Source organism: Protopterus annectens, chromosome 4.part1, assembly GCF_019279795.1.
Source record: "Protopterus annectens isolate FY-2018-M chromosome 4.part1, PAN1.0, whole genome shotgun sequence".
In the NCBI taxonomy this organism is placed as follows: Eukaryota; Metazoa; Chordata; order Ceratodontiformes; family Protopteridae; genus Protopterus; species Protopterus annectens.
In genome coordinates this window covers 521,275,833-521,293,547 of record NC_056734.1, presented here as the reverse complement: position 1 = coordinate 521,293,547, position 17,715 = coordinate 521,275,833, and the positions used below count along the sequence as shown (strand labels likewise).

The 17,715-nt window shown below is 39.6% G+C and overlaps 1 protein-coding gene across 1 annotated transcript in view; it reads right to left on the bottom strand.

The window, feature by feature from the left end:
- LOC122801244 (rootletin-like) overlaps positions 1-17,715 on the bottom strand; it is a 2,937,720-nt gene that overhangs the window by 616,841 nt on the left and 2,303,164 nt on the right. Inside the window, exon 22 of the mRNA XM_044070796.1 lies at positions 5,294-5,461. Within this exon, the coding sequence (XP_043926731.1) occupies positions 5,294-5,461 (168 nt within the window). The remainder of the gene's footprint in view (positions 1-5,293; positions 5,462-17,715) is intronic.

Below are 17,715 nucleotides of genomic sequence, written 5' to 3'. Positions count from 1 at the left end.
CAGGACTTCATCCCACTGCACCACAGAGCCAGCTGAGTCATAATCAGGACTTCATCCTACTGCACCACAGAGTCAGCTGGGTCATAATCAGGACTTCTTCACACTGCACCATATAATCATCTGGATCAAAATCAGGACTTCATCCCACTGTACCACAGAGTCACTCGAGTCATAATCAGGACTTCATCCCACTGCACCACAGAGTCAGCTAAGTCATAATCAGGAGTTCAAACCACTACACCACAGAGTCAGCTGAGTCATAATCAAGACTTCTTCACACTGCACCATATAATCATCTGGATCAAAATCAGGACTTCATCTCACTGCACCACAGAGTCAGGTGAGTCATAATTCATAATCAGAACTCCATCCCACTGCACCACAGAGTCAGCTGAGTCATAATCAGGACTTCATCCCACTGCACCACAGAGTTATCTGGGTTCATAATTCATAATCAGAACTTCATCCCACTGCACCACATATTCAGCGGGTCATAATCAGGACTTCTTCCAACTGCACCATATAATCATCTGGATCAAAATCAGGACTTCATCCCATTGCACCACAGAGTCAGCTGAATCATAATCAGGACTTCATCACACTGCACCAAAGAGTCAGCTGGTGCATAATCAGGGCTTCTTCCTCATAAATTACAGAGTCATTCTGGTCATAATCAGAACTTCATCCCACTACACCACAGAGTCACTCAGGTTATAATCAGAACTTCCTCCCACTAAACCACAGAATCATCTGGATGATAATCAGAACTTCATCCCACTACACCACAGAGTTATTTTGAGCATAATCAGTACTCCATCCCACTACATCACAGAGTCATCTAGGTCACAATCAGGACTTCATCCAAATATAGAGTAGAGTTATCCATGTCGGAATCAGACCTTCTTCCCAGTACACCATAGAAATGGATGATTTTTCCATTTTGTTTTGTGCAAAAAATATAACAATACTTTGAGTGGTGATAACAGACAATCTTTGCTATATAGTGCTTAAGCGCTCTCCAGCTATAAAAGCTGTTAAGTAATTCATCTCCAGCACTGTTGTGCTCTGAAGAAATAAGCAGCAGAGGGACTGTGTGATTCAGAATGAATTTGACTGCCATTTAAGTTATTTAATTCCTGAGGGGTCAACTTCTCTAATGACATTAGATTTCTTAGAACAAAAATTATGCTTTATACAGTATATCATCTGAAAGCTGGCTACATGTTTCAAGCTGGGTCATAATGTGAATAAAAATCACTTCTCCCCACTTTGTAGCAATCATCTGAGTACATAATATGTAATGATATTACTGCAGACTCATGCATGGTCTTCCACCAGCACAGTCTGATCCAACATCTGTCATCAGTGAATCATTACAATTATCTGCCATGGTGTCTCCCTAGCCTCTGTCAAAAAAATGTGAAGTGGGTACGCTCTCTGACCTTACAATCTCAGAAAATAAGCAGGACAGCAAATCTCTAAACCACCCGGTCCTCTCTTTTCTAGGTGGCCCTCTGACATGTGGACCACTAATTCAATTTTGCTCATGCTGTTATGGATGGAAGCCCTCTATTTTGTAATGGGCCAAGTAATTACTCCTGTTTAATTTGGAATTTAGTGTGTTTTCTTAATGTAACTTGGTTCTACTAGAAAACAGAGAATTTTTGTTTCCCTCTCAGAAAGCCTAATGCTTGGATTTATTTCTTTCAAAAGAACTAATGGCAGATACAAATAATACTTTTCTCAGCAGAAAGTTATTGACTGCTTAAAATATACTAAGAGATGATCCAAAATGGAACTTAGATTTTTTTTTTACCAGAGTTTCAAAGATTTCAAGTCATGGACACCCCTCAGATAAGTTGTACTAGTGGACAACCATCAACTGATTCATGATTTTCAGCTACATCCTAAATAAACTTCTCAAACAAGGGCAGCAAATTCTCCAAAATAAAATCTGTCTTTTCAAACAAAACACTTTTGCTGATATCATTCAGAGTAAGGCAATTCTTCAGATCCAAATACACATTTCCCTACATAGCTTCCAAGAAGGTAGAAAGACTTCACATGGCTTATACACTGACATATGATAGCAGGAGATACTTAGCCAACATAGTCTGCCATTTTTGTGTATTTAAACATTCTACCACCCCTTTAATCCATCATTTCTTCTTCACAATTTCTATACTTGTAACATGTCCTTTTGAATTCCTCTGAGGATTCCATCCCATTATCCATCCTGTTAGCCCATTCTATGGATCCACAACTCTGTGACTGACTTAATAAGTCTAAGGAATAGATAACCCCCTCCCACATCTGTGGTCTGTGACTGTGAACTTTTTACAGCAACATGATCTTGTGCCCCCATATCATGTCCCTCTTTTTTTTTTCCTGTTGGTTTCTGATCACACTTATTCCTATCAATCCTGCATCCCACTTTGGTGACACTTTACTGGAATCATTCCAGCAGATGGATGGCCTTTCTTCTTACACTGTGGCAGAGAGTAAGATGGGAAGATAAACAAGTTTATCATTACAGCCGAGTGTGCCTCCAGGCATTTCTGCAGTTACCTGCTACTTGGGGATGGCAGACAAAACCTTAACCATTACACCAATTGATCTCTACCCTACCTCTACTGCTCCTCAAATATTGCTTGCTCATACTTGCATTAATGCTTCCAAAACCTTGTTACATAGAAGGTACCCAAATATTTTACAGTGAAGCATATATGATGGCAAACACAATGTATTAATATCTGACCCTTGTCAATGAGTATTTGTTAGAACTCTAAGGTGATAACTTAATTTTTTAAAGGCTCAGTCCACACCCACTGGGAGTTAAAGGTACACACTCAAAAGAGCTGTACTGGAGGGAATAAGCTAAAAAATTAAGGGAACATGACACAGTAGATACCTCGTGTACTTAATGTGCAAGGGGACAAATAACAGATGGGCATTAAATATACTAAATTCCAGAATACTTGCAGATATAATACTGACTTGGGTCATTCAGTAAATTAAAAAAAAATCACCACATCAATAAAGGATGCCTTTTTAAGTAGTGCATGTTTTTGAGTGCACTGTTCTTCTTCAGACTAAAATAAACATACTTCTGATGTCATTATTTAAAACATCTGGTCAGGATCACATGACTAATCTTTACTAATTTCCCCAATCAAATATTTAAAAAGACATTAAATACAAATGAACACACATGCACACATATATGTGTATCTTAAAAACTATATATGTAAATATAACTGCATACATATTACTTAAAACACTATAAAATACAAGGGCTTTAATAGACAATTCATTATCCTTTCAAGTTTAAATTGCACTTCTGTTTTAACATTGACTTAATACATGCTTTATCATTAGACCCGTGCTATTACATGCATCTAAAAGCAATTGCCATTAACTCTCTAATTGTAAAATGTGGAGTCTAACATTATCACCCCACTTAAACATTTATTTCATTTATGAATTACCTGAAACTGCAGGCTGTCATACTTATCACTGCTTAAATAATGAACAGCCCGTGGATTTCTGTGATTAATCTTTTTAATCACTTGTACATGTTTCCTAATATGCTCATGAAGTGCATGTCCCATCTTGCCTACATAACAGTATTGGCAAGCACATGTTGCAACATAAACCAGATATGAGCTTTTACAATTTATTCATTAAAATCATACTTATCTTCTTTCTCAGGCTGTATAAACAAATCGTTTCTTTGATTTACACACAAGTACTATATCCACTACATCCAGATGTCGCTCTCTTTTATGCAACTTCATTTTTCTATGGCTACTTAATTCTTTCAAATGTCTACCTCAACTAGAAGAAAACTCAGGACATTGCCCTATAAAATTATTAGTTTTTTCATAAGTGCATAGAATTTCCTAGTGTTGCAGAATAGCTAATAGAAGTATAGGTGATTAACATAAGTAAATGACTTCATTCAGTTTGATTTTCCTATTTTATTTCATGTAATATTGTTTCTAATTTATTTTTATTCTTTAAAAGGGGAATACTCGCTGTTCTTTTCTCTTACCTTCTAGTCTACCCATTTTCTTCCATAATAAATCCTAAGGATACTCACTCTGTGTCATCCTTTTACACTTTATATTCATTCCTTTGTCTATAAATTAATCTTCAACTGTATTTCTTACAAGTTTCAAGACAACTCTCCTAGAACAAATCATTTTTTGTATACAGTGGATGGGAACTAGAAAACAATTTATTAGAATCAGCAAACTTGTGACATGGGCAAGTATTATTTTTCCATCAATATCCTTATATAATTACACATCTAAAAAGTAACTGTATTACTATCATATTTATAATGAAACTTTAAAGACGTATAACATTTTTCTAAAGTTGTCACAATCATATCTATCTGATATGTCCTTGTCCTAACAACAAGAAAAATATCCTCAATAAATGTTTTATTTATATATATATATATATATCTATATATATATATATATATATATATATATATATATATATATATATGTGTGTGTGTGTGTGTGTGTGTATATATATATATATATATATATATATATATATATATAAAATAAAAAAAATTAGAAGTCTGCTTATTTTACACTGTAGAATAACAGTCTGTTTTTAAACAGATTGCTTTAATCACTTTAGTGGTGTGTTTACATTTGTTTTTTGAATAAAATTTACTCAGTGCATGTGTAAGAAAGTTCTGAATGCAGCAAACTATCTGGAAACATAGCTCAATGCTAAAGAGTTGAATTTTATTGTACAGTACATGGACACTCTTGGTCTCCAATGACATACTGTGTGACTCTGGACAAACTATGCAAGCAGACCATTGCCCTGGGTCAACACTGAAAAGAGACATTCGAGCTGAGCAGATTTAGACAGATAAAATGTGTTTAATGTGCCGTTTCTTTGAACATATTATTTTAGACAGACTAAGGATGCCCTTATTTTGTTAGCTAGGCAAACCCACAGAGAATATATGTTCCATTTTTATGGCCCTTTATATTGTTAGCTAGGCAAACCCACAGAGAATATATGTTCCACTTTTATGGCCCTTTGTTTTGTTAGTTAGGCAAACCCACTGAGAATATATGTTCCATTTTACGGGAATACCAGAATAACAGATCTAGTGATTTACTCTTTCACAGAGTATGCATGTAATACAGATTTCCATCTTTGCAACCAAGCTCCTTATTTATGATTTATAAGCATTTAAGATATAAACACAAAGGACAATAGTAAATGTGGTACGTTTCTTCCTTCCTGCCTTCTGTACCTCTTTGCAAGCAGATTCACGGCTGGCCTCACTCTCTACGATCCTCTGCTTCAGACCAAAGGACTCTCTTCTGCTCTCTTCATCCCGTTGCTCATCCAGTGCTACACGGGCCTGCAGTTCAGACATCTCCATGTTCTTCTTATTGTTCTCACTGTCCAGCAATTTTACCTGAAGCAGCAAAGTCCAGACCCATTAGAGACTTTCAAAAAAATCAAGCAGAACAGACAAAAGCAATAGAGTGATACAATGTAACTAGACAGAACCAAAAAAATGGAGCATAGTTAAATTAGAAAAAAACAGATTTACACTAAAACATGCTACAATAGTAAATATTGTAGCACATCCCCTCTATCACAGATTAGCCCACACATAAGTAAGTACCCTGAATTAGCACCAGGATCTATACAAATATCCTGCAGTCATATATTAAGGCTACAAAGGCTGGTATATCCTGCTATTCATATACAGATAATAATAATAATAAAAATAAAGATAATTAGTAAGTTGCTCATTAATATCAAACACCTTTTATCTGCATAATCCTCAAAACATCAAAAGATGTACCTGAAAAGATTTTCTTTTTGATAATCGCTGTTTATATCATAAAAGGCAACACACAGGACAATTTCTGGTTGCCATGGTACAATGCTATGTATGAAAACCAAAGTTATATCAATTTTTCCAGCAGCATTATGAATGTTTTTTCCAGCTGGACTAAAGACATTTATTGCTGCATAGGAGACAGTAATTGTTATGTGACAGCATACCACCAGGATGTTACTGCTGTGTAGGAGATAGTACATGTTATGTGACAGCATACCACCAGGAAGTTACTGCTGTATAGGAGATAGTACATGTTATGTGACAGCATACCACTAGGATGTTACTGTTGTGTAGGAGATAGTACATGTTATGTGACAGCATACCACCAGGATGTTACTGCTGTGTAGGAGATAGTACATGTTATGTGACAGCATACCACCAGGATGTTACTGCTGTGTAGGAGATAGTACATGTTATGTGACAGCATACCACCAGGAAGTTACTGCTGTGTAGGAGATAGTACATGTTATGTGACAGCATACCACTAGGATGTTACTGTTGTGTAGGAGATAGTACATGTTATGTGACAGCATACCACCAGGATGTTACTGCTGTGTAGGAGATAGTACATGTTATGTGACAGCATACCACCAGGATGTTACTGCTGTGAAGGAGACAGTACTTGTTATATGACAGCACACCACCAGGATGTTACGGCTGTGTAGGAGATAGTACATGTTATGTGAGAGCATACCACCAGGATGTTACTGCTGTGTAGCAGACAGTACTTGTTATATGACACCACACCACCAGGATGTTACTGTTGTGTAGGAGATAGTACATGTTATGTGATACCATACTACCAGGATGTTATTGTTGGGTAGGAGATAGTACATGTTATGTGACAGCATACCACCAGGATGTTACTGTTGTGTAGGAGATAGTACATGTTATGTGACAGCATACCACCAGGATGTTACTGCTGTGTAGGAGATAGTACATGTTATGTGACAGCATACCACCAGGATGTTACTGTTGTGTAGGAGAGAGTACATGTTATGTGAGAGCATACCACCAGGATGTTACTGCTGTGTAGGAGATAGTACATGTTATGTGACAGCATACCACCAGGATGTTACTGTTGTGTAGGAGATAGTACATGTTATGTGACAACATACCACCAGGATGTTACTGTTGTGGTAGGAGATAGTACATGTTATGTGACAGCATACCACCAGGGTGTTACTGTTGTGTAGGAGATAGTACATGTTATGTGATAGCATACCACCAGGATGTTACTGTTGTGTAGGAGATAGTACATGATATGTGACAGCATACCACCAGGATGTTACTGCTCTGTAGGAGATAGTACATGTTATGTGACAGCATACCACCTGGATGTTACTGTTGTGTAGGAGAGAGTACATGTTATGTGACAGCATACCACCAGGATGTTACTGCTGTGTAGGAGATAGTACATGTTATGTGACAGCATACCAACAGGATGTTACTGTTGTGTAGGAGATAGTACATGTTATGTGACAACATACCACCAGGATGTTACTGTTGTGTAGGAGATAGTACATGTTATGTGACAGCATACCACCAGGATGTTACTGCTGTGTAGGAGATAGTACATGTTATCTGACAGCATACCACCAGGATGTTACTGTTTTATAGGAGATAGTACATGTTATCTGACAGCATACCAACAGGATGTTACTGCTGTGTAGGAGATAGTACTTGTTATGTGACAGCATACCACCAGGATGTTACTGCTGTGTAGGAGATAATACATGTTATGTGACAGCATACCACCAGGATGTTACTGCTGTGTAGGAGATAGTACTTGTTATGTGACAGCATACCACCAGGATGTTACAGCTGTGTAGGAGATAGTACTTGTTATGTGACAGCATACCACCAGGATGTTACTGTTGTGTAGGAAATTGGACTTGTTATGTGACAGCATACCACCAGGATGTTACTGCTGTGAAGGAGACAGTATTTGTTATATGACAGCATACCACCAGGATGTTACTGCTGTGTAGGAGATAATACATGTTATGTGACAGCATACCACCAGGATGTTACTGCTGTGTAGGAGATAGTACTTGTTATGTGACAGCATACCACCAGGATATTACTGTTGTGTAGGAGATAGTACTTGTTATGTGACAGCATACCACCAGGATGTTACTGTTGTGTAGGAGACAGTACTTGTTATGTGACAGCATACCACCAGGATATTACTGCTGTGAAGGAGACAGTACTTTTTATATGACAGCACACCACCAGGATGTTACTGCTGTGTAGGAGATAGTACTTGTTATGTGACAGTATACCACCAGGATGTTACTGCTGTGTAGCAGACAGTACTTGTTATATGACAGCACACCACCAGGATGTTACTGTTCATAGGTTCATAGGTTCATACTAGGCTATCTGCCCGAGGGCATTTACAAGCCTAGCCCATAGCTTTGTGGCTTACGCCACCCCTTAGTTTGGAGAAACTATGCCCATTATTTAGCTGTGCCTCTGTCGAGCAGTGACACTGAGGTAACCCCTGGCGTGTATCTGCGATCTCCCATCCATTGGTCAAGATTCCTCTTGAACAAGGCCAGCGAGGTGCTCTGCCTCACATAAACCGGGATTTTGTTCCACAGCATAGGGAGTCTTTGGGTGATGAATCTATCCCTCCAGCACGTCCTATTAATAACCGTGTCGAGGTTTAAGTCACCTGCCCTTGTGGCTCTGAGGATCTAGATTTTTGAGATGAAGCATATTCATCAAATCTGGGTTTGACATGGCCTTGTATGTCAGGCATAGGTCACCTCTGAGCAAGCGATGCATAACTGAATATAACTGGAGTTCTTTCAGTCGGGCAGCATAAGATAGATTTTGAGACCCTTTATCCTTTTGGTGAGGAACTTTTGTGGCCTCTCCAGCTGCTGCAAGTGTCGGGTCAGATACATTCCAAATGGGGCATTGTACTCGATCATTGGTCTGATGAGTGATGAGTATAGGAGACTATGACTTCCCTTGATCTAGATGTGAATCCCTTCATGATAAGGTGGGCAATGTAGAAGGTCTTCCTAACTACCTTAGCAATATGAGTGTCGAATGAAGGCTACTGTCAACCTGGGTTCCCAGGTCCCTAATAACTTCTTCTGTGTTCAGGGGATTGCCACCTATATGGTAGCTAGGGGTAACCTTATTTTTCCCGAAGGGTATGACTATGCATTTCTTGGCATTTAACTTAAGGCCATGGCTCTGGCACCAGTTATCCATTTCTGTGAGACCCTTCTGAAGGATATCTGTGTGGATGTGTTTTCAACTCGGCCAGTTTGCAGTCATCTGCGAACTTTGTCAGCCATAACCCTCCTGTGTTTGCTTGTACTTCAGAAAAGTAGATGCCAAACAAGAGTGGGCCCAGGACTGAGCCCAGTGGGACACCACTTGTGACAGGCTTAGAGTCTGACATGGCGCCAGCAACTCTGACCCTGTGGGTTCTGTCACTCAGCCAGTTTGCAACCCATCTTGTAATGTATGGGTTTACATTTAAGTTGATGAGTTTTCAATGATTTGAGTGGGGTATTGTATAAAGCCTTCGCCAGGTCTAGGTAGGCTGTATGGACTGCCTTTCCCTCGTCAATGGCCTTGGTGACTGTTTCGAAAAAGTCAACCAAGTTTAAAAGGCATGATCTGCCCTTGACAAAGCCAAACTGGGTTGGATCCAAAGTCTGCAAATTCCCTATGTCCTTATTTATGAGATCCATTATGATCCTTTCCATGGCTTTGCAGATCAGGCTTGTCAAGCTAATGGGACGGTAATTTCCAGGGTCGGTGGAGGCACCGCCTTTGTGGAGTGGGACCACAGTCAGCGCCACTCCCTGGGTACGTATCCAGAGGTGAGACTAAGATTAAACAGCTGTCCTAACTGTGGGTTTAATTCCTCGTTGAGTTCATGGAGCACACAGCCGGGGACACCATCAGGTCCCATGGATGCTGTGTTCTTTGCCTTGGAGAGAGCAGTTCTCACCTGAGCGTTAGAGATGTTTGGGGGGGCAACAATAATTTGGTATAGATATCTCTTCTTTAGGCGGGGAGGGTGGGGAGAAGTTTGCACTGAACCTGTCAGCCAGTATGTTGGCAATGTCTGTAGGATCAGTAATCTTCACATCATTTTGAACTAATTCTGAGCATATCTGGGAGTTTCCTCCTAGGTTTCTGACATAGCTAAAGAATGCCTTATGGTTGTCTTTAGAGTCCTTTGCTATTTTTTTCTCAAAATTAGCTTTGGATGATTTTATGAGAGTTCTTAGCTTTTTACTTATAGTGATCAGCGGTGTCTTACCTTTTAAGGATTTTGCTCTATCTTGTAGTAGCTTTCTCCTTTTGTTGTAGAGTTTGTTTATGGCTGGGATCCACCAGACTGGACGCTTGCCTTTGGTACAAAGAGTCTTTGTTTTGCTTGGGATTGCCTGATCCATGCAGCCCTGCAGGTGCTGGTAGAAGGCATTTGTAAGTGATTCAGCGGTTTGAGTAATGTTAACCGCCGGCTCAGGGGCCTTAAAGGAGACCACACTAGTCTTTAGAAGTGTGAAGTCGGCTTTCGAGAAGTTCTTTACTGTGGTCTTTTTCATTTCGGGTGGGGGCGGGATAAGGACCTCCAGTGAGATTAGTTTGTGATCAGATCTCACCAGTGAGGGGTATACTTCTGGCGTTGAACATCGTGCTCCCATGTTCGTGATGATGAGATCAAGTATGTTCTCTCCTCTTGTGGGGATGGTGACTAGTTGTTCCATGGCATTTGAGTTTATGAATTCCTAATACATGTTATGTGACAGCATACCACCAGGATGTTACTGCTGTGTAGGAGATAGTACATGTTATGTGAGAGCATACCACCGGGATGTTACTGCTGTGTAGGAGATAGTACATGTTATATGAAAGCATACCACCAGGATGTTACTGCTGTGTAGGAGATAGTACATGTTATATGAAAGCATACCACCAGGATGTTACTGCTGTGTAGGAGATAGTACATGTTATGTGACAGCATACTACCAGGATGTTACTGTTCTGTAGGAGATAGTACATGTTATGTGACAGCATACCACCAGGATGTTACTGCTGTGTAGGAGATAGTACTTGTTATGTGACAGCATACCACCAGGATGTTACTGTTGTGTAGGAGATAGTACTTGTTATGTGACAGCATACCACCAGGATGTTACTGTTGTGTAGGAGATAGTACTTGTTATGTGACAGCATACCACCAGGATATTACTGCTGTGAAGGAGACAGTGCTTTTTATATGACAGCACACCACCAGGATGTTACTGCTGTGTAGGAGATAGTACTTGTTATGTGACAGTATACCACCAGGATGTTACTGCTGTGGAGCAGGCAGTACTTGTTATATGACAGCACACCACCAGGATATTACTGTTGTGTAGGAGATAATACATGTTATGTGACAGCATACCACCAGGATGTTACTGCTGTGTAGGAGATAGTACATGTTATGTGAGAGCATACCACCGGGATGTTACTGCTGTGTAGGAGATAGTACATGTTATATGAAAGCATACCACCAGGATGTTACTGCTGTGTAGGAGATAGTACATGTTATGTGACAGCATACTACCAGGATGTTACTGCTCTGTAGGAGATAGTACATGTTATGTGACAGCATACCACCAGGATGTTACTGTTGTGTAGGGGATAGTACATGTCATGTGACAGCATACCACCAGGATGTTACTGTTGTGTAGGAGATAGTACATGTTATGTGAGAGCATACCACCAGGATGTTACTGCTGTGTAGGAAACAGTACATGTTATGTGAGAGCATACCACCAGGATGTTACTGCTGTGTAGGAGATAGTACATGTTATGTGAGAGCATACCACCGGGATGTTACTGCGTGTAGGAGATAGTAAATATTATATGAAAGCATACCTACTTCTTCTTCATTAAATACTTCTTTACCTTTCTATTCTGCCCAACAGCTTCCCCTTGATATTTCTAACATAATTTATAAACCTTTAATGTATATAATGTAAATACTATACATAGCCTTCTTACTGTACTCTCTCTCCCTATATACTTCTTCCATCTAAACCTATATTACATTTGACTAAATAATGACTCTAACATTCTACAAATTATGTCCAACACTCTTCTACTAACTTTACCCTCCTTCCCCCTTCTATTACCCCCTATTGCTTTTTTCTCACATATGTTCTTCTTTCTAATAAACAACTGCCTCTTGCTTCACTACTCAACTGCCTCTCTCCCCTTCCTCCACTTTTAGGTATTTATTCCTACTACTCTGCATACTTTCCACTACCCGTCTTCATTACCATGCATGTTCTTTATGAACTATCCTCAAGTCTCCTATACTGTACTTATTGCACTGCATCTTTTGCTACATCTCACTGTATCATCTTACAATTTTGTTTAAAATATTATATAACACTAGGATTTATTCATAACTGCATTTTATTGTACTTTTTATCGTATTTTTATTGTATTTTTATTGTATCTTTGTAATTTTGGAGCTTTTCTCCCCGGGCCTCCACTGAAAATGGGCTCCTTGAGCCCAGTGGACCACCTCTGTTATCAAACTGGAAATAAATAAAATAAAATAAATACCACCAGGATGTTACTGCTGTGTAGGAGATAGTACATGCTATGTGACAGCATACCAGCAGGATGTTATTGTTCTGTAGGGGATAGTACATGTTATGTGAAAGTATACCACCAGGATGTTACTGTTGTGTAGGAGGCAGGGGCAGCCCGTGCTATTGGACTGCAGGACTGCAGCCCTCCCAGCTGTTAAAGAAAGAAGAAAGGAGAAGAAAGAAAATAAAAAATAAAATAAAATAAAAAAATCGCGGACCTTCACCCATGCGCATGTGCACTCGCAGCATTTCCGACATTCAGACAGCTGCTGAACCAGTCCAGAGCATACGTAGAGCTTCGGACTGATTCAGCAGCAGTCCGGATTAGAAACACAGCAGTCAGGAGCATCCCAGAAGTCTATGCAGTTAGTTACAACTGCATAGACTTGGAAAGGGATCGGACTGCAACATTGGAAGGCTGGCCTGCTCTCGTGGGATGGAAGGACTTTACCACGGGATCGGTGATGTGACTGGAGCTACCCTGGACAAGTAGAGCTTAGCGAGTGGAATATGGAGCTACCCCAGACAAGATGAGCTTAGCGAGTGGAATATGGAACTACCCTGTACAAGTAAGGTAAGCTAATGGTGTGTGTGTGTGTGTGTGTGTGTGTGTGTGTGTGTGTGTGTGTGTGTGTGTGTGTGTGTGTGTGTGTGTGTGTGTGTGATGTAAGTAACATTTACTAGCATAACATTCAAATTGCCGATCTGTACTACAGAAAGCACATCAATAGGCCATAAACCAACATACAACAGTTAAGTAGGCTGAAACAGGTGATCCGTTTACAGGCTGTAGTTTCAAACAGAGCTAGGACAGTCTGGTAGTGAGGAAGGGTATACTTATTTTATGAGACAGTGGCCCTTTTTTATTTTGTTTCAAGAAAGGTAGATGGGGAAGTATCTAATGGCACATCAGAGGATAGAAAGAGGGTACATGTATGGATGTAGGGACACATGAACAGTCCTGCAACATAGACAAAGACCAATAGGGGTGTTGTTGATACAAGCAGGGTGGACAGTGGATAGGCACACATACTGACAGAGGAAAGACAAGTGGTGATGGGGATAAATGGATGGCAAATTGGGAATGAAATGACACATATGAAAGAGGATCACAATGATTCTGGATAGGATGGTATCCCAGCTCCTGAACAGACTGCCTTAGATTGGACCCAGTTAGAGATACATCACCACCATGACTGCCCTTTATAGTGTGGCCTAACTCAGAGAGCACTTTAGGCAGTGCTAGGCTGATGAGTGACTTCTTTTGTCACATAAGGAAAGTCTCCAGCAACAGACCACTGCTCCACAAATTCTGTCATTAGATCCTCCAACTCTTGCTAGGTAAAAAAGTGTGACCTACCAGCAGTGTCAGCAGAAAAAGCTAAATCACCTCCCTCCAGTGACCGAGCACCAGAGGCCACCAAAGTCTCTTCTAGATCAACTTCCCTGCTGCAGCTTGACCTATATCACCTGATGGAAAGGCATGTCTGGATGCAGATGGTGAGTTTGAAGGAGAAAGCATGGCAGTATGGCATACCAGAGACCACTGCTAGAGCACAGGCACAGCTGTTGCCTGACCCTGCATAAAAAAGTAACATTAATGGAGAGACATTAAAAAAGAAACAAACACCAAATACAAATATAAAAAGGCAGCAACAAAGATAGAGCGAGATTAATAAATAAAATAGTACTTCACCAATGTCTCTAAGTAGAGGTGGAAGAAACAGCTGCTAGGTATGCTATCATGCTGAGAGCCATAATACTGACTAGGTATAAAATGTCATACATTACTGTTGGAAAAGGTGTGTCAGCATAGTGCCAGCTGATTTAGGGTAGTGGGGATTGTGACACTTTTATCAAGTAGGCATAGACAGCTGCTAGGTATGTTACCATGCTGAGAGTCATAATACTGACTAGGTATAAAATGTCATACATTCCTGTTGGAAGAGGTTTGTCAGTGTAGTGCCAGCTGATTAGTGGGGATTGTGCTGTGTTTATCAAGTGGGCATAGACTTGGAAAGGGTGGGTAGTGAACACCTCAGGTTTGAATCCTGTACCTTGGGTGTAGGTGGCAAGGGCCTGAATTCCCTACCCACCACCACCATTTGTAGCACAGTTTGCAGATTTTTGCCTCATATTTGTTCTGTTCCTCATAAAATCTGTGGTTTCTGTATTTTTGTTTCCTTGCACAGTCAGTAGTGCAGTGGTACACTGGTAGCATTGTTGCCTAACAGATGCAGGTTTTCTGGTTTGATTCTTAGCTGGGGTGCCTTCTGTGTAGAGTCTGCATGTTGGTTAACAAATGTTAAAAAAGTAAAAATAGCAGGCATTTAAATTTCAGGCTTCATATTCATCAGAAAGCACACAGTAACAACAAACCTTTTATTCTAGCAATTTCTTAAGTTTATAACATGGATATTTCAAATTTGTCCCTATTTTTGGGACTGTATTCCCCCATTATTGGCTTCATCCAGGTGTTTTGTGCTAAGGTTGAGAGCTATGGTGAGAACTGCATTCACTGAATATGTTTGGGGGCTGTATTCCCCCATTACTGGCTTTGTCCACATGGTTTTTGCTAAGAGGTTGAGAGCTATGGTGAGAAATGAATTCACTGAATATGTTTGGGGGCTGTATTGCCCCATTACTGGCTTTGTCCAGGTTTTTGTGCTAAGGTTGAGAGCTATGGTGAGAACTGAATTCACTGAATATGTCTGGGGGCTGTATTTCCCCATTATTGGCTTTGTTCAGGTGTTTTGTGCTAAGAGGTTGACAGCTATGGTGAGAACTGAATTCACTAAATAGGAGCCATTTAAGTTTCAGTCTTCTACTCTTTTTTACAAAATAGATGATCTGGCATAATGGCATGTTGCTCTGACTGTTTTGCACAGGGTCCTGGGTTCAATACTTGGCAGTGAAATGTATGGTGGCAACGCAGCATTTTATTCTAACAACTTTCCAACATTATACAAGCAATATTTAAAATGTGTCCCTGGTTTTTGGGCTTTTGTCCCCCCCAATAAATTTTGGATTTTTCCAGATTTGTTGTGCTGCAAAGTTCAGAGATACAACTGAGTGTTGAGTAGATTTTACAAGGAGCTGAGAGCTGCAGGGGAACAAACGTTTAGTGCTGCTTATGGTGCATTTGTGTGTATTGTTAATAGCACAACAGGTAGTGTGCTTGCTTGTGGTGCAGAAGGCTGTGGTTTCTACTCTCACAGTAGGTAGATGCATTGCTGATACTGTGCTGTGTTGTGAAGTGGGTGGATGCTGCAGTCCTTTTTGGTGAAGACACCTAGTAACTATGAACCTGTTATCAGTTTGCCATCCATTCCTTATTGCAATATTACCAGCTTATCATTTTTTTATTGCAACATAGGGAATTTACTCCTCAACAGCAACAGGTACTTTATTTGTAGATGAAACAATGAAATATAAAGTTATTTGCTAGCAGTAACCTGTTCATTAGTTACAGATCTCTTTAATGTGGATTACTTAGATGACTTTTACCTCTGCAGAGATTGTGCATATTTACTGATACTGGTGGATTGTAGAAGTTTGAGTAGACTTTTATGATGGAAATGTTCTGAACTGCGCAGTTTTGTCATTATTAGTGCATGCATTTTGTTTTATTGTTTATTGGAAAAATGTTCAAAACAATAAATTTAAAATGCCCTCTAACAGCTGTACTGTAATGCATGAGGAATATAATTTAATACAATCAGGAAAGTGCATCAAAGAACACATGTATGTTTCCTGTGCAAGGGGTCTACGATTTGAAAACAGCCCAAAGTTAATCTTTCTCTGCTACTGGCCAGATGTATTTTCTTTGAATGTGGGTTTCAATGCTGTTTCAATGAATTTGAGTTTCAAGGGCAGAAAAGTTTTATTGCTAAGTCTAGTTTCATTGTGAGACTGCATTGCTTTGTTTAGCAGATGTCTATTAGTGTTTGTGCTGTAAAATGTGAAATAAAACTTTTAAATGAAATCCAAATCATTGTAGAAGTAAAGCAGCATGCACATTATAGTGTTTATGGTAAATGTGGTGAAATAGCCAAGTCATGGTACAATGGAATACCTGCAGGGGGGAGGCCCTATTCGACCATGATTTTGTGAGGGGGAAGGGCGGCAAACACAGACAGCACCGGCTAAACTATACCTCTTAATTGTCCAGATTTTTGCAGAATGAATAGATTTTTGCTTCTTATTTTTGGTTTGTTCCTCATAAAATGTGTGGTTTTCTGACAAATCATTTAGGAATGAAGTCACTAAATAATGACCGACATTGAGTTTCAGACTTCATACTCTTCAGAAAAATGTAAGCTAAAGCAAGACCTGTTGTTCTGTCAACTGACTATGTTTATACAAGACCAACTTTTAGTACTGCTCGTATGTTCCCCCAATATATTTGGCCTTGTCCAAATTTCCTGTGCTAAGAGGATGAAAGGTACGCTTAAATAAATCACTTTATAGAATTAGGTATATCCAAACCTCTCAACTGTCCCTGATTTTGGCACAAAATGTTGCTCTCCCACTAATAATCCCTCTGCAAAATGACAAATTTGGAAGAAAACGTAGAGGATTTACAATTAATATATAATTGTAATGATCAGTTGTAGATTAATTTTAATTTCAGAAATGCATGTAGATTCTCTTATTTTGTCAGCTGCTCAAGTTAACAGTACTAATATTAAAAGTGTCCCTTCTTTGACAGGTTCCCAGCTGTATTGTGTGGGTATTTTATATTTCTGCATCACATTTTTGGTCTGTTTTTCATAAAATTGTGGTTTTCTCACAAATGAGTGGCAAATCATTAAAGACTGAAGTTAGAAAATAATGATAGACATTTGAGTTTCAGATTTCATACCCTTCAGAAAATTCATACTAATGCAAGACCTACTACTCTATTATCTTCCTAAGTTTATAAGAGCAATATTTAAAAATTGTCCTTATTTTTGGGGCTTTGTCCCACTTCTGTTTATGGCTTTGTCCAGATTTCTTGCTCTGAGGCTGAGAGATATGACAAATGTATCAGGGCCATCACCGTCAGCCAGAGACATTTAATTGTGACTTACTTGTTGCACCCCACTCCCCCACTTAGTGACTCTGGATGTGTCCAAGCAAGGCAAGGAACAGTTATGCAGTGTAAGTTTGCAGAGTATCCCCCCCATCCAAGCTAGACACAAGAAC